General features: G+C 47.7%; 1 protein-coding gene across 10 annotated transcripts in view; it reads right to left on the reverse strand.

Moving 5' to 3' along the window:
• Positions 1–18,200, reverse strand: part of CNOT1 (CCR4-NOT transcription complex subunit 1) — a 1,579,387-nt gene that overhangs the window by 1,386,032 nt on the left and 175,155 nt on the right. For all 10 annotated transcript variants that reach the window (XM_085638198.1, XM_085638193.1, XM_085638201.1 and 7 more), the window contains exon 6: positions 11,088–11,142. In XM_085638198.1, coding sequence (XP_085494324.1) covers positions 11,088–11,142 — 55 coding nt within the window. The remainder of the gene's footprint in view (positions 1–11,087; positions 11,143–18,200) is intronic.

Genomic DNA, 18,200 nt, shown 5'->3' on the forward strand with positions numbered 1-18,200 from the left:
GCTGCACTCTTTATACCAAAATATGCTGCAGGTGGTGCTAGCCTGGAAGCGTACGGTTGACTCCAATGGTGAATCTATGTTCAAATGTTGCCATATTTTCACAACACCATATTTTCTCTTAGTCATATGTATGTATCCTCGACAAGTTCTTATGGCTCATTTACATCCTTCCTCAATATCTGGAGTCCATGTATCATCCAGATTTTGCTATAGTGAAGGAGAAGCAGGCTTAGACTTCTCAATTTGTCTCCCTAGACTAGATTAAGTTCAGTGCTTTTTTCATATTTGAAGCACAGTTCCGATTTTCCATCATGCACACCACATGTATGGTAGGAGGGCTGTGTGGTAGGAGTCAGGATACTGGGAACCATATTTAAGAAGCATATTTGTTAGGATGGTACAAGATGGAGAACGAGGAAAGCTGTCCTCAAGACAGTGGAAGTGTACTGCCTGCATGCCTACAGCTAAAGTGTGTAGAGCGAGCCACTAAAGTAAGGAGGATCAAAACATGGCTCTCCTTAGAAATTCAATGAAGGCTTTGTTGGCAAAAGACTTGTAATTAAGTTCTTTGTGTGCCCTGCACTTTGGTAGAAGGTTGGGACAACAGCTGGGACTGCAGTTTGTTGCCTAATATGAGGAAGCTTGTAGGCAGAGCCTGCCCTTTTTCCGTTCGTGACTGCTTCTTCAGGAAGATGACAGCTAGGTGCAGAAATCTCGCACTTGTTTTGGATACGGCTGCGTGGAGCTAGCTCCTTTGCCACGTTCTGTGAGAACCTTCACCTTTCACAAATAATGTCAGGATGGAGAATCAACCCAACTTAGTTCTGAAACATTAAGATAGTGGGTATACATCAGCTGCCTGGGAAACGTTTAAAGAAGTGGGATCAAACTTGGGGCCAATCTGCAACGTACTCTAATAGCTGCTGCTCCCACGGGTAAAACAAATCTTGAAAAGTGCACTATCTGGGAGAGCAGAGGGTCTAGAAGCCTGCCCTATAGGAGGAGCGCTGCACAGAAGATGACAGGCATGTTCCCAGAGTGAGGAGCAATCAGAGAGCTCACAACTTGGACTGCCTAACTTCACACTGCTCATTCTTGAAAAATCCTGTTTAGATGGGACACTGAACACATCAGTCCTGACCCTACTGTGAGTCCAGGAGTGACCCTTGCTCAGTGTCCCTCCATCTGAGCAGGACTCTGCCAGAACAAGCAGTGTTAAGTTTGGCAATCCAAGTTGTGAGCCAGGGACTGGTACTGCAGCCCTTGTAATAATCCATGGCCACTGAGTTGTCCCCATCAGTAGTGAAGCCGTCACTGCAAGATCCAGAGCGTGAACTGCACCTGCAATACCACAACTGCAAAGCAAAGTTGCAGGTAAAGGCTGTGTTTAAACAACAAGCAGAACAAGAGACTAACATGGTGAAGTGACGCCAATGTTTTTCGCAAATTAACACAAGGACTAAAAGACATTGAAGTGAGTTGCACATTGTCAACGGAGGGTAACAGTAATCTGCATCTGTGCATATGTGATGCCCAGGGCCACAGGATACTGGGGACCAATCATTAGAAATAAACTTTATCATAACTTTGATTACAAAAACACCTGAAATTTCAATTAAGCTATATGTTTACAGTGAGACTAAAGTACTTTCAATGAATTAAAAGGAGCACTGGGATGGACTACAGGATTTTGCGCCTGTTGAGCTATGTGTTCTAAGCTAGTCTCCACCAGTAAATTTGAGACGCATTGGACTTTACTTTCACTGCTCAGATTCAAAATAAGGGCTGCACATGGCCCAGTTAGAGCAATAGCAGGACCAAAACACTACTGTGGAGACATAGTTAATCCCCGTCTGCCCCCTTTAAACAAGGCATGACAATCACAACTGTGATTTTAACAGTCTTAGAGGTGCTTGTCCATTCTGGTGTAGTCTGTGTAAAGCCAGCAGATATTTAACCTTTCAAGACTATTTGGTGGTACTACTGGAGGGACTTTTATACCATCTTTTAGCTAAAAAAAAAAAAAAAAAAAAAAAAAAAAAAAAAATCAATCATCCAAGACTTTAAATCTTTCAAGGGCATCAAGAAGGGGTTTTGGAACTGAATTACAAGCCAATATTAGAAGGGTATAGGTCCTGAAAGCCAGATTCAGCCAAATATGACCCCAGAGTCTCATTGGTACTGTACAATTAATCAGAAAAGCTCTCGTCTGCCAGAAATGGCAGATTCATTGATCACTACACAATGGGAGAATGCACGCCCTCATACTAAATGAATCTGACACAAAGCTCTCTGGCTGCAATATATGGCATGCAAATCCTGGGTCACGCGCGGTTCGTGTGCACTGAACATTGCGAAAGGAGCTGGTGAACAATGGTTTAACAGGTGCAGGGTGTACAGTCCAACAGTCAGGCCCTTGTAACTCCATATTAAAGTTTGAACAAAGTCTTCATATTTTTTCTTTTTATCAAATCTTGTCCATTTTATTCATTCCATGATGTGACAAATAGAGTAATATACCATCGTGGATGGTTACAATTTAAAACATCACAACGTTAAGACATGGAATTTTGAATATTCATGGCTCAACTTGTTTAAATACAGAATGAAAAAATTGAAAACTTTGAAGACTTCGTTCAAACTTTAATATGGAGTTACAAACGCCGGTGGGGCCGACTGTTAGGCTGTGCTCCCTGCACCTGTTGAACTACATTGTTCATCAGCTCCCTACACAAGATTCATAGATCACACCGTTGATCAAAGGATATTTTTGATACCTTTCTATGTGCAAACTATATCAATCTCTTTTCTCAATTCCAAAGCAAGCAGACAAAAACAAACTTCTCTTCCAGAGGTATACTCAAAGTCATAAGCATTGAATAGTCCCACCCACGTGCGGGGCCCCTGGAGCAATAGCTATATATATATATATATATATATATATACACACACATATACACACATTCATATACACATACACATATACATATACACACTCACACACACACACACACATACATATATGCAGCCTGAAAACCTGTTACTAGACTCAAAACTGCCACAATTGCATTATAAATCTTTTACATATGAAAAAATAAAGACATACAAGTCATGATATACTTATGATACATATAAAGAAAACCGCTTTGAGTTTGCTTTGAAACACACAACCTTTATTTTCAAAGGTAAAAAGGCAAGATCATAGAGGCAGATTAGCCTAGAAAAGCTGCATATAGAAACAATTGGATAACTGGCGCCATGCCCTTAAGACGTCCAGGAACCCCCAGGCTCCATTCATGCACCACAGGTGACAGTTAGGTGAGTTCTTTTGGACGGCGTATAACAGTTTAATCACAGTATGGGTAACAGATACATATATATGGCCATGGTTTTCATACGGGGAAGAGGGAGGGTTGCTTATGACCGATGAGTATACCCCTGGAAGAGAACTAGGATTACAGGTAAGTACCTTATCCTTCTCTTCAAGGGGATACTCAACAATAGTCATAAGCACTGAATAGAGTAGCAAGCCCATCCCCGTACCCGGTGGACAAATACCAGCATATCAAAAACCATTTAACCAAAACATATATTACCCAAACAAGTTTCTCAAGGATACTTGACCAAACTGAGCATCAGAATAAAGGCAGTAATGGCGTGCGAAAGTATGGACCAAATGCCATGTGGCTGCTTTACAAATTTCTTGAGTACGTACATTCCTAAGCATTGCTATCGTAGCAGCTTTGACTCTTGTAGAATGCGCCCTCGGCTTGCCCGGGAGCTGCTGATGTGCCAGTTGAGAAGTAAACATTATACATGACACTATCCATTTAGAAATGGACCTTTTAGAGACAGGGAAACCAGCGTTCAATGGACCATAATTCACAAACAGTTGGTCAGACTTTCGTAAACTTTGTTTTATCGAGATAGAATTTTAACACTCTTTAAATCTAGATTGCACAGAGATCTCTCCGCAGGAGTAACAGGGTTTGCAAAGAAAGTAGGACGAGTAACCGACTGGTTGATGTGAAACTCCAAGACCACCTTAGGAAGGAACCTCGGGTGAGTACGTAACACCACTCTGTTCGCGTGAAAAAAAACTAGATAAGGCTCTGTAGAGCATAAGGCTTATATCTTGCTCACACTGCGGGCAGATGTGATTGCTACGAGGAAAGCAGTTTTCCCCGAAAAATGCTGAAGGTAAGCTTTGTGAATGGGTTTGAATGGGGGACCCATTAGCTTAAAGAGGACCACATTAAGCTCCCAGGGAGGAGATGGAGACCTAACGGGTGGTTAGACCTTGGTTTAGACCCTCCAGGAAATCCTTAAGTGGCATTTGAAAGAAGGAAGCCTGATTCGGAGACTTTCTATATGCAGTTATCGCTGCCAGGTGAACCTTTATGGAGTATTGCAAACCAGCTTTGGCCATATATATTGTAGGTATGGCAATAGTACTTGTTCCTGACCTCGAATAGGATCATGACCCTCAGCAGTACACCACACACACACTTCCACTTAAAAGCATAAGACTTCCTCGTAGAAGGTCTCCTAACCTCCTTCAAGATCTGCATGCAGTCTCGAGAGAGACCTAAATGTCCATATTGGATCAACTCAGGAGCTATGCTCCTAACCTCAGGGACGGCAGGTTGGGATGGAACACCTAGCCTCCCGCCCTGGTCAGCAGATCCGGATGACATGGCAACCTCCTGTGTGGTACTTTGGACAGATGAAGAAGGTCCGGGTACCACCACTGGCGAGGCCACTCTGGAGCAACTAGGATCATCTGTCTAGGAATAGTAGCTTCCTAATCACCATGGGAATAAGGGGAATTGGTTGAGAGGCGTAGAGTAATGTCTCGGACCAGTATTAACAGAGCATTCCCCTTGGATCCTGGTTGCGGGTACCTGGAGGCGAAGACGCAGCTTTTTGCGTTTTCTGCGTTCGCGAAGAGATCGATGTCTTGTGTTCCCCAGTTGCAGAAGAGGTCTTGCGCCACTTCGTTTTAGCACAAAGTCATGTGATTCTGCGAAATGCCTGCTTAGGCCATCTGCTTTGACGCGGAGGACGCCTGGTAAGTCAATTGCGGAGATTTTCATGTCTTGTGCCAGAAGCCACTTCCAAATCGCCTGTGCTTCCAGCGACAGGGGTCTGGACCTGGTGCCCCCTGCTTGTTCAGGTAGTACATCGTTGTTGTATTGTCTGTCTGAACAAGCAGAGCAGTCGATTTGATGGAAGGAAAAAACGCCTGGAGAGCCAGATGCACCGCTCGGAGCTCCAGCATGTTTATGTGGTATAGTTGCTCTTTCTCTCACCACATTCCTTGGAACTGTAGTGGCCCCATATGAGCGCCCCATCCCTGAAGGGATGCATCAATCACCAGAGTCTGCTTGGGCAGCTCCTGTTGAAAGGGGACTCCTACGATGAGACGAGTCCGTCGCATCCAGCATCTGACGGAGTGCCAGACAGAGGTAGAGTTAGTGTCCTCCTAGCGTTTGGAGATCTGGGACCACTGATACTCTAGAGTCTGCTGTAGGGGTCTCAAATGAAGTCTGGCGTTTGGAACTAGAAAAATACACGAGGCCATCGAACCCAGTAGAGATGAGACCTGCCTGGCCATGGGCTGGGGTATCTTTAGGAAAGTAACACTTGTGGAGAATGGATGATAGTATGTCCTCCGAAGAAAACGCTCTTGCGTTTACTGTGTCCTAAGTTGCGCCCAGGTAATGTATCCTCTGTGTAAGATTGAGGATGGATTTTTTAAAACTGACGTGGAGACCCAGCTGATGCAGTTGTTGCATGCAGTACGCGAGGTGCTGCTGTAGAAGACCTGGAGACGAACTCTTGAGAAGCCAGTCGTCTAGGTAAAGGGTAGACGAAAATTTGTTTCTTCCTCCTGAAAGCAGCTACTACTGCCATGCACTTTGAGAATGGGCGAGAAGCAGACTTCAGACCAAAGGGCAGGACAGTGAACTCGAAGTGGTCTGACTGGATGCGAAACCTTAGAAACTTTCGATGCTTTGGAGAGATTGGCATCTTGAAGATCTATGGAACACATCCAGTCCCCTTGATGTAGATGTGGGATTATTTGATGCAATGCCAGCATTCTGAACTTCTCTCTCATAATGAACTTGTTGAGAAGTCTGAGATCTAGTATAGGCCTGAACTCCTTGTTTGGACCTTTCTTTGGGACCAAAAAGTATCGCGAGTAGATCTGTCGACGGTGATGCCATGGGACCTCCTCGATGGCCTACTTTACTAGTAGAGCAGACACCTTCTCTCAGAAGATTTATGCAATGGATGATAGTCTTTTTAGGAGGAATAGAAGGTGGAGGGGACTTGAACCTGATGGAATACCCATTCTTCACAATATTGAGAACCCAATTGTCTAGTGTGATTTTGGTCCACTCTTCCAGGTAGAAACTGACACTTCACCCCCACCGGAGTGGGTAACAGAGTTAGGGGAAGCAAGCACTCACTTCTTCTGTTGTTGCTTGGCAGCAGGTGTGGAATGCCTGGTGTTAACTCCTTGTCCTCTACCAGGACGACGCTGGTAGGACTGATCTTCCTTGATGCTGCTGGGAGGACCACTGAGGGCTTTGAACCCTCTGTTGGTATTGGCGCCGATCGTAAGGGTGGTAGTGTCGTCAGAAGTCCTTCCTCCTCGAGCCCAACCGCCTTCACTGTATCCAGTTCGGTCTTCATCCTTCACATTTCGTCATCAGCATGAGAGCCGAAGAGCGATGTGCCATTGAAGGGGAGATTGAGAATAGGATGTTGCGCCTCTGGCTTCAAACCCATCAATCTCAGCCAGGCAGAGCGACTGGCACAAATCCCATGTGCATAACCATGGGCAGCTAAGTCAGAAGCATCAGCCTCTGCACTGATGACCTGATTGGCCACCAGACCACCTTCATGAAGGACTTGCAGAAAATCTTGCTTGTCTTCTTTATGGAGCTTCTCAGTGAAGCGTGAAAAGAGTCCCACAAAGAGCGGTCATTCAGACCCAGTAAGGCGGAGGCGCTGGCTACCTTCATATAAGATGTCGAGGCGGTGCACATTCTCTTGCCAACCGAATCCATGGCCTGACTGTTTCTATCCGTGGGTACTACAGATGATGCTGCCCCCGTCTGGTTCTTCCGTGCCGCCGAAACAATAACAGTACGGCGGAGGGTCAGCCCTCAGAAAAAAGGGGTCCTTCTCAGGAGCCTTGTACTTTTTAGTGTTCCAAGATGGGGCCGCCCCCACCGATGTAGGAGTAAGATACTTTTGAAGAGCAGGCTCTAGCAGGCCAGGCACAAGGGAATGCATTGGTCTAGAGGAATACCTTTGGTGAAGTGTTTCGAAGAGGACTGACGTTTTAGTGGTGGAAACCGGCATTTCAATCTGAAGCTTCGCAGCCCCTCGACTTAGAAACTCATTGAAGGTCAGGATATCAATTGGCGATATTTTACTCGGAAAGAAAGAGTAGGAGAGTAATCTGCCTTGGAATCTGAAGACCACAAAGAAGATCTATGGCTTCGTCTTCTAGGAGAGCAGTGGCGAGATCTGGATACCGACTCCTAGGAGAAAGTGATGAGCGCCTTCTCAAAGATGGGGACCTTTGTGGAGTGGAACGTCGCTCATGTCATTCAGATGTGTACTGATTGAATTATAGGAGATCTAGATCTTGTAGAGGACGTGGCAGTCTTGTAATCCTGCAAATCTTCCACTCATATCTCCTAGCCATCTCGGGGAAATATTAGATGAAGGGGCTGGAGACTGCACTGGTGAGGGTTCAGGAGTGACTTGCACTATCTGAAGTACTGGGGAGGAAGAGACACTCCTTGATGTCACCACCTGGGCGTCCCGCGGTCTCAACACCGCCCTAGGTCTCTTTGCAGGAGGAGATCGCCTCAACGTTGATCTCCTAGACGTAGACCCAGATCGCGATCTTCTTGACCTCCTAGATACAGAGGGTTTTTTCGAGCGAGACGTCGATCCCCTTGGCGACAGATGCATTGACGTCAAACGCCTTGACGGCAAATGCCTGTGCTGGCGCGTCGACGGCAAATGCCTGTCCCTCACCGACGGCTAGGCCATCGGTGTTCGGCTCGACGTCAATGCAAGTGGATCTCTTGATGGCGGCGATCGACGTCGCCATGGCACCTCTCGGCGGCAGATTTCGATGTTGATGAGTCGACGTCGAGTCACGGCCTCTCGACTCGTAGGGGAGCCAGACCTGGACCGCCTACGCGTTGGTGTAAACTTCTTCCCAAGGGTCTTCTCATCTGAAGTCGGTTGCTTCGATGGCGGTATTTTTGATGTCGATCTGTGCCTCGACAGCGTGAGACCGATGTTTCCTCTTCTCACCTTTCTCTTTGCGCTCCAGCCTTGGTTGAAAGGAGGGCTTCTTTGAGGGATTTTCTTCTCGCCCACTTGCTGTTTCTTTTCCTCTCTCCTGCATGGAGTGCAGCTTAATCTTCTCCCTTTCCCTAAGGGTTCTTTTGGAAAACTTGCTGCAGTGGTAACACTGGTCTGGTTTGTGAGATGAAGGTAGACAAGCAATACAGACCGAGTGAAGGTCTGACTTAACCATCTTTTTTCCACAGGCCAGGCACTTACTAAATAAGGTTGGCATTATGACTGGACAAAATAGCCAAAAGACAGAAAAACACGAATTAGTAAGCTAAGTACTAAAGACGTTGAGAGAAACAAAAAGTTCACTTTAAACCAGAAAAATAGTGATAAAATCACGAACTGGCGAGCTCAATGCTCCAGGATCCTCTCAGAAGGAGCTGGAATAAAGAACTGACCTGTCACCTGTGGTGCATGATGGGAGCCTGGGGGGTTCCTGGAGGTCTTAAAGGCACGGTACCAGTTTTCAAATTGTTTCTATATGGAGCCTTTCTAGGCTAATCTGCCTCTATGATCTTGCCTTTTTACCTTTGAAAATAAAGGTTGTGTGTTTCAAAGCAAACTCAAAGCAGCTTTCTTTATATGTATCATAAGTATATCATGACTTGTATGTCTATTTTTTCAAATGTAAAAGATTTACAATGCAATTGTGGCAGTTTTGTGCCTAGTAACATGTTTTCAGGCTGCCTCCCTCTCCACACCCTCCCTCTCCACACCCCCCCTCTCCACACCCCCCCTCTCCACACCCCCCCTCTCCACACCCCCCCTCTCCACACCCCCCCTCTCCACACACCCCCCTCTCCACACCCCCCCCTCCACACCTCTCTATACACCCCCTCCTTCACTGCCCCCCTAGTCTCCTACAAGCAGTTTCCTATAATGCACAGGAACGCCATTAGTTTCTAATGTAAACATAGACCGCAAATATTTTGAGAAAGGTTTCTTCAAGACTTGTACAAATTGAGAGAGAAAAAAAAAATAAGAGCCACTTAACACAGAAGAGACACAGGCAAGAATGGCAGCAACTTTTTTTTAGTTGTGCCAAGCTGTTAGCCAGTGCTTTGCTGACATTTGAATGTCGCTTAAAGTTGTTATAGTGCAAAATGTGTCCACAACTAGAATGCAGATGTGACTGACTACAGTACAATCACGAAGCAATAAAATACAATCCAACTGAGGAAGGTAACAAGATAGTTATTGTTGAGCAAAAGTACTTCCGATTTTTCCATTTAAGATCTTGCATTAAAATTTAATGCTGGATTATTTCGAGCAGTATTTTTAAGATCAGTACATTTTATGCCTGCCGTTAACTCCACAAATTTTGGACTTTGGGACTGCAAATTTTGCATTTGTTGCCGCTAAATATTGCCACTCGAGGTCGGCCAATAATAAACAGTGATTAATTTGTATTGGAATGACTGTTGGTGCCCAAAGCTCTGTTCTGAAAGCCAGTGCAATGAAACGTCGGCGCACCGAATACCAAGGCTGTGTAGTCTTGAATCCAGCTCATATCTTCAATCCACAACAGACTCACTGTCTCAATCTCACATGCTCCTGCTTACTCCAGTTATGATGGTTCTTCAGTCTTTAACCTTTGTTTTTCGTCTCTTGCAGAAAAATAAGTGCTGGTCCCCAAAAAAGTTGTGGTGGTTCTCAACGCCTCAAATTAAGCATTGTTGAAAACAACCCCAGCGCTTCTTCTTTTAACCAACTATCATAAGAAGCATTAGTTAAGTTGAAAAGAACCAAGACTACATATCATAGGTTGCACCCGAAGGCAAAACTCAAGTCAATGTATAGAAATATGCTTGGACATCAGGTCATCTGAGATTGCACCTCCCAAACTGGCCTTGTATCCACAAGGCCTGAGCAGTAAATCCCCCTCCCCCTTACCCGTAAATACCCACCCTCCCCACATTCACAGCTAGACTTCGATGAAGTGTCCCGGGAACCAAAATTACACTGATTTTTGAAACACGGAAGTGAGATTATTTTATATCAATATTCGAGAAGGACTAGTTCTTCACAGAAAGAAGCGACACCTGTCAAGATGGCATTTCGCACAAATGTGGGTAGTGTTCAATCATGGGGGGGGGGGAAATCAGCTAGTGGATCAGCAACGGGAGTGGCAAACTTGTTCTACACTCTACGTATATTAACGAATTCCTTTTTATTTCTTTTTGCCCAGTACAAAGGTCAAATGGAGGCTTTAAATCATTCTGTGTTAAAGTCTGAAAGCAGACTATATATTCCCTACAAGGGAAACAGATACCCAAGAAATTGTATTTCAGATCTGGCAGCCTTAAATCACTTAAGCGGAGCAATGGCCTGCAGTGTCAGTTTTTGTTGCAGTGTCACTCCAAATTGTTCAATGGCTAATGGTTTGCTAGTTCCTTTCTTAAAAGTCCAGGAAATGTGCTCTGGTTTCACTTTAATCCTGGAATCTGAACAACAGAAGGCATTGGTTATGCAAACAAAGAAGTCCAAGATTGCATTAGGTCAATGATTGCAACTGATACACTGATCAGAAAACAGCCAACATGTTTTAACAAGGCAGCAACTGTAGACATGCATACTTCTCCGATTAGAACCTGTGGGACCAAAAAATGTACACCACAATTTAAATGTTCATTTATCAGCAAGAGAACACATTTCTAGAACTCATGCTTGTTCAGTCACAAATTATTACTTACCAAAGGCTCGAAGATCTGCGCTGGAAGAACTCAACAAAGCAAGTCCGAAAATAACCTGAAGAGAAGAGGTCGACATTAGGTGCTTCTCAGTGACAGACAGTGCACTTATTACACAGCAGTCAGTACAAACAATCAAATGCTTGGGTAGCAAGACTCCAAAACATTTACTCATTTCGATTATCAAACTTCCAACACAGAGCAGGAAGGGCTGCTGAGGACAATAGGCAGACTGATTTAACTGAACATTTTATTTAGGGTGCATCAATGAGTGATGAACATATTGGATTCTGCAGGTTTCCTAGTTTGCCACTCTTATCTGTATTTAAACATTTTTCTTTTACAAAAAAGAAAACCACAAACAATGCAGATTAGGATGAACCCTTAAATGTTCTGAAATCCGGACCAGTCCAAAATAAATCAGTAGGACATGAATGTACAATACTTTGAAAAATTCATGTCATGCCGACAATTAACTCGTGTCACTCCACTGGAAGAAAGCTTCTGCCCCGCCCGATCACCGAGTGGGTTAGACGCCCTTTGGAATGTCATGCTATATAAAACTCCTATCCTACAGGGTGGCTCACACAGAAACTCACACCTGGCAACCCCTGATTACTTACCTGTAGAACAAGTTACTTACCTTTGGTAAGGATTTATCTGTAAGAAACATTAGTTAGTTAGATTCCTCACCTTAGAATATCCCCAGGCGTCAGACTGGATCCGTAAGATTTGTCAGCAATACCCCTTGCGCGTCGCTAGGCGTCGTCTACCGCTCCGCGTCCGTCGTCGTCTTCGTCGGCGTCGTCGTGCGCCGGAATGACGGAGTACTTAGACGCCGCCCTCGCGCGCTGACGTCAGTTCTTGTACATAGCCTTCCGCGCCAGGAACGCAGAGCCATGCAAGATACCGACACTGGTGCCAAAAAATTCTAGGGCCCTGAAAGGGATAGCCTTAACCCTAGAGGTCAGTTCGCAGAACGGAGAGGATGGGTGGGTCGGTGAGGAATCTAACTAACTAATGTTTCTTACAGATACATCGTTACCGAAGGTAAGTAACTTGTTCATCTGAAATTAACACATTAGTTAGATTCCTCACCTTAGAATAGATATCCAAGCAATACCATCCCCGGTGGTGGGTCTGCGAACCAAGATCACACCAGAAAGTCCTGGAGAACAGAACGGCCAAAGAAGCCATCCCTCCGGACTTGGCTGTCTAGGCAATAATGCCTGGCAAACGTGTGTAGCGAAGCCCACGTAGCCGCCTGACAGATGGCCTGCAAAGGGACTCCCCGTCCCAAAGCAGTAGTAGCCGCTGTAGCCCGAGTGGAATGGGCTCGCAGACCAACAGAAGGGTCCTTTTTTTGCCAAAGAATAAATTTTGATACACAAAACGACCCACCGAGAGATGGTCCGTTTGTGCACAGCTTTCCCCTTCTTAGCACCCACGTATCCAACGAAAAGTTGGTCGTCCACCCGGAACTGCTTTGTGCGGTCCAGATAAAAGGAGAGCGCACGTTTTGGGTCCAGACAGTGGAGCCTCTCTTCCTCTTTGGAAGGATGCGGAGGCGGAAAGAAGGTGGGCAAGGTGACAGACTGCCCCAGATGAAAGGGGGTCACCACTTTCGGATGAAAGGAGGGACGAGGCCGAAGGACAACCTTGTCCGGATGAACAGAGAGAAAAGGAGGCTTTGATGATAAAGCCTGGAGCTCACTCACCTGTCTAGCCGAGGTGATGGCTACCAGAAAAGCAGTCTTAAGCGTCAGCAGACGAAGAGGACAATTATGAAGAGGCTCAAAGGGAGCGCACATTAGAAATGTGAGAACAAGATTCAAGTCCCACTGAGGCATTACAAAAGGGACAGGAGGGAACGTGTGAGTAATGCCTTTTAGAAAGCGTGTAACTACAGGGGACTTGAAAAGAGAAGGCTGATTAGGAAGCCGCAAGAAGGCAGAGATGGCAGCAAGATAACCTTTCAAGGTGCCCAGGGCAGAGCCCTGCCGGGCCAAAGAAAGAAGAGGAGAACCTCAGAAAGAGGGGCGGAAAGGGGATCCACAGCCTTTGCTGTGCACCATGCCACAAATTTGTTCCACCGGCAGGCATATACCGTTTTTGTGGAGGGACGCCTGGCTGCCAGAATGATATCACAAACTTCAGGATGCAAGTCAAATGGCATCAACTGCCGCCGCTCAATCTCCACGCATGGAGGTGGAGGCTGGACAGGTTCGGGTGGAGGACCGTCCCCTGCTGCTGCGACAGAAGATCCTCCCGAAGGGGCAGACGTATCTGAGGATCGGTCAACATACTAAGTAGCTCGGGATACCAGTACCTTCTTGCCCAATCCGGAGCCACCAAGATGACTTGGGCCCGGTCGCACCTGATCTTCAGCACTCTGGGCAGAAGTGGTATAGGCGGAAAGGCGTACAACAGACCGCAACTCCACTCGTGACGAAAAGCGTCGCCGAGCGAGTGCCGCCTTGGAAATTCCAACGCACAGAACTGCTGACATTGCGCGTTCTCTTCGGTGGCGAATAGATCTAACCAAGGCTCTCCCCACTGCTGAAAGAGACCTTGCGCCACCTCGGAGTTCAGACGCCATTCGTGATCCATCATGCACCGGCGGCTGAGTTAGTCTGCTCTGGCGTTCAGAGAGCCCGCCAGATGTTGAACCACTAGGGTGACGCCCTGGTGTTCCAGCCACGTCCAGAGGCGCAGAGCCTCCTGACAAAGGGTCCACGACCCCACCCCGCCCTGTTTGTTGCAATACCACATGGCGGTGGTGTTGTCCGTGAACACCTGCACGACACTTCCCCTGACAGAGGGAAGGAAGGCTTTCAGTGCAAGTCGGATCGCTTTCAACTCCAACAGGTTGATGTGGAGGCGAGACTCCGCCGGAGACCAGAGGCCTCTGATCTCCGCCTCTCCCATATGGCCACCCCATCCCAGGAGGGACGCATCCGTCACTACGACATGCTCCGGTTGGGGAAGGGAGAGGCTCTTGCCCGTGACCCAATCGCGGTCCGTGAGCCACCACTGCAACTGCTGTGCAGTGCCCTCCGAGATCAAGACATGGTCACAGGTTGCCGTGATGCTGGGCCCACTGAAACTTCAGGTCCCACTGCAGAGCCCGCATGCGCCGCCTGGCGTGATGCACTAGTAGGATGCAGGAGGCCATCAGCCCCAGAAGCCGCAACACTAGCCTGACCGAAACCCAGGATAGAGGCCGAAAGATTGGAATCAGGGCCTGAATATCCCGGACCCGCTGTTCCGGCGGATAGACCCGGAACTGCGCCGAATCGAGAACCGCTCCAATGAAGAGGAGCTTCTGAGAGGGACACAGGTGTGACTTCGGCACGTTGATGGAAAACCCCAGCAAATGCAGGAGATCCGCCGTAGTCTGGCGGTGGGAGACGACTGCCTGGGGCGAGCCCGCCGTCAACAACCAGTCGTCGAGATAGGGGAAGACTGGAACCCCTGATCTGCGCAGATGAGCTGCGACCACCGCCATCACTTTCGTGAACACCCGAGGGGCACTGGTAAGGCCGAAGGGGAGCACGGTAAACTGAAAGTGCTCCTGACCCACCGTGAACCGCAGGTAACGCCGGTGGGCCGGCAGGACGGGGATGGAGTAGTTTCTTTTCTGTAACTCCAGTTCTGTAGTAGGGGTATCTCTGTTATAGTCATAATCTAGTGAATAGTCCCGCCCATACGCGTGGACCCCGGAGCAATAAAAAATAATCTCTAAAGGTGACAAATCATGCAGACCTGCATACACCTTTAAGAGAGAATTTAATTTAAAGACAGATAATGCAGCCTATACCCACAGGCTACACTGTCCAGTACTTCAACTAGAATCCCACCAACATCCACAAACAGCACTGCCTGTCCAGCTTTTCTCCACATAGGAAAAAACCCTGCCTCTACCAGCAAAAGCCTCTGGAATGATAGAGGAAGGAGTGGACAGACAAGCCCCATAGGCTGCCATTATGTGGCTTAGAACAGGATACTGTGCCTTTAAGAAAACTTTCCAGATTTCCAGAACTTTCCCCAGTATCCCAGAATGCCTAGCAGGTCCCTTTTACTTTCAGTTCTTTTTTCCGGCTCCTGCTAGCAGGACCCTGGAGCATTGAGCTCTCCCCTTTCCAAGGGTTTATTGTAGTTTGTCAATTTTTGTCACTTTTTCAAGTGCTTAGTGGCTGGTGCTGTCAACATGCCTGGCTTGTTCGACAAGTGCCCGGAGTGTGGTAGAAAAAAGGCTAAAACAGATCCACACAAGGTGTGTATAGGTTGCCTTCCCCAGTCCCACGTGCCTGAAGAACTGTGAAATCTGCCACTCGTTCTCAGCCAGGACCCTGAGGGACAGAATGAAGATCAGGCTTCAAGTCCTGGAGGAGAGAAGGCTGAAGGCACCAGGTGGGTCTGAAGGGGCTGATTTGGCCCATACTGAGGCCTCTGGGGGGCTCCCCAGGGGCAGGAAGACCAGTAAGCGTCCCCACTCCCCGTCGAGGGCGTCGACTGCGGCGTCGAGGGGGATGACTACCATCTGTTCGCCGTCTCCCCAGGGCTCTGGGGAGAAGCTGCGTCGACGGTCGATGGACCTGAACAGGCCGCCGTCGACGACATCGGCATCTTCTGTGACGACGCCGTCGACGTCCAGCAGTCTGCGTCGATCGGACCCGGCGTTGGCGCTCGCCGTCGAGGGGAGATCGCCGTTCGCCGTCGGTGAAGAGGAGACTGTAGACGTCTACGAGAGGTTCGACGTCGAGACGAAGAGCGCCGTCGAGGCGGAGGTCACCGTCGAGGCGGAGGTCGCCGTCGAGGAAGAGAGTCATCGGGATTGGTGTACTCTGTGGTGTATACGCCTCCTCGGATGCCTACGCCACCGCCTCCTCCTCCACCGCCACCACCGCCTCCGCATCCGCAGCCAGCACCACTGCCTCCGCTGCCCCCACCTCGTTCGTTACCACGCACGCCGTTGGGGCCGCCGGCAGTTCCTCCGCGGTCGGTTTCCCTTCCGAGGTACCTGACTCCGCCGCAGGGGACTCAGCGGCCGCGACGTCCACAGATTGTTTTTCGCCATTGTGGCAGTGATGGAGTAGATACAGTAAGTGATGACCATGCTATACAGTAATTCTGAGTGCTGCAGCCGCTACAGGCACCGGGGAGAAGGGTGGGCGATATGAATGTCAGCAGCCCTACATGCCAAGAACAGATGCATACTGGTAAGTCGCATATTCGGTTCGAGGCATGTGGGCTGCTGAATTCATATCTGTGCATAGATTATATAGCAGTCCCTCAATTAGCGGCGGCTGCCCGTGCCAGCTGCAGCAGTCTGAAAAAGTGTCTTGAGAACAGCCTGTCCTACATCTGCCTGCTGCTTTGAATGCACATCTACACAGTAGTGTTTAGTAAATGTATGTATAGTGGACCATGTGGCTGCTCTACATATTTCCTCTAAAGGAATGTTCCCTAGGAAAGCCATGGACGCCCCTAACTTTCGTGTTGAGTGGGCTCTTGGAGGAATCGTTAATGTGCGTTTAGCTTTTTCATAGCAAATTTGAATAAATTTAACGATCCATCTGGCTATCCCTGCTTTGGAAATGGCGTTGCCCTTGTGTTGTGGAGAAAAGGCAACGAACAGTTGTTTTGTTTTCCTAAAATCCCGTGTTCTGTCTATATAGTACATGAGGGTATTCTTTACATCTAGTGTATGGAGCATTCTCTCCGCGACATTTTCTGGATTTGGAAAGAAAACAGGCAGTTCAATAGTTTGATTCATGTGGAACTGCGATATCACTTTAGGCATGAAAGTGGGGTTAGTGCGTAGCACAACTCTGTTTGCGTGAACCTGTATGAATGGCTCTTGAATGGTTAGTGCCTGGAGTTCACTAACTCTTCTCAACGAAGTGATTGCCACTAAGAAAGCTACTTTCCAGGTGAGGAATTGAATCTCACATGAATGTAGAGGTTCAAAAGGTGGCCCCATCAATCTGGTGAGGACCACATTTAGGTTCCACCCCGGTCAGTTCAATAGTTTGATTAATGTGGAACTGTGATATGACTTTGGGCATGAACTTGGGGTTGGTGCGTAGGACAACCCTGTTTGCGTGGACCTGAATGAATGGCTCCTGAATGGTTAGTGCCTGGAGTTCACTAACTCCAGGCAAGGAAGTGATGGCCACCAGAAAAGCCACTTTCCAGGTGAGGAATTGAATCTCACATGAATGGAGAGGTTCAAAGGGCGGACCCATGAGTCTGGTAAGGACCAAGTTGAGGTTCCACACCGGTGCTGGTGGGTGTCTTGGGGGAATTACTCGTTTGAGTCCCTCTAAGAACGCTTTAACGGCAGGTACTTTGAATAAGGAGAGGTGCTGCCTGTTTTGGAGGTAGGCTGCTATCGCGGTCAAATGGATGCGTATGGAGTTGTATGCTAGATTACAGCGGTACAGGTGTAAGAGGTAGCATATGATGTTTTGAATGGACACGTCCAGTGGGTTAATGTCATTGTTGTTGCAGTAAATGACAAACCTTTTCCATTTGGCCGCATAGCAGGCTCTAGTAGTGGGCCTCCTGGCTTCTTTGATGAGTCGTAGAGTCAGGTGGTAAGTTTAGGTAGCCAAACTCTAAGACCTCAGGAACCAGATCACCAGGGTCAGCTGTTGCGGATCTGGGTGCTGAATCTCGCCATGGTTCTGCGTTAAAAGCGCTGGTTTTATCCGCAGTTTTTGATGAGGCACCACGGAGAGTTCCAGAAAGGTGGTGTACCATGGCTGGCGTGCCCACGTTGGAGCAACTAGGATAAGGGTGAGCGAGTGTTGCCTCAGTTTGCGCGCCACCAGCGGTATTAATGGTGCTGGGGGAAAAGCGTACGCAAATTTGCCGGACCAGTTCATCCATATCGCATTGCCCTGCGGTGTTCCGCCATGAGGAACATGTTCCTCTGAATGGCCCACCTCCACATGCTCTGAGCCAGATGAGACAACAGTGGAGAGTGTGTTCCTCCCTGCTTCTGTATGTAGTACATGGCAGTCATGTTGTCCGTCCGGATCAACACAACTTTGTTGCACAAGTGTACTTTGAATGCCTTCATTGCCAGGAAGATTGCCATCAGTTCCA

Source organism: Triturus cristatus, chromosome 12, assembly GCF_964204655.1.
Source record: "Triturus cristatus chromosome 12, aTriCri1.1, whole genome shotgun sequence".
Classification (NCBI taxonomy): domain Eukaryota; kingdom Metazoa; phylum Chordata; class Amphibia; order Caudata; family Salamandridae; genus Triturus; species Triturus cristatus.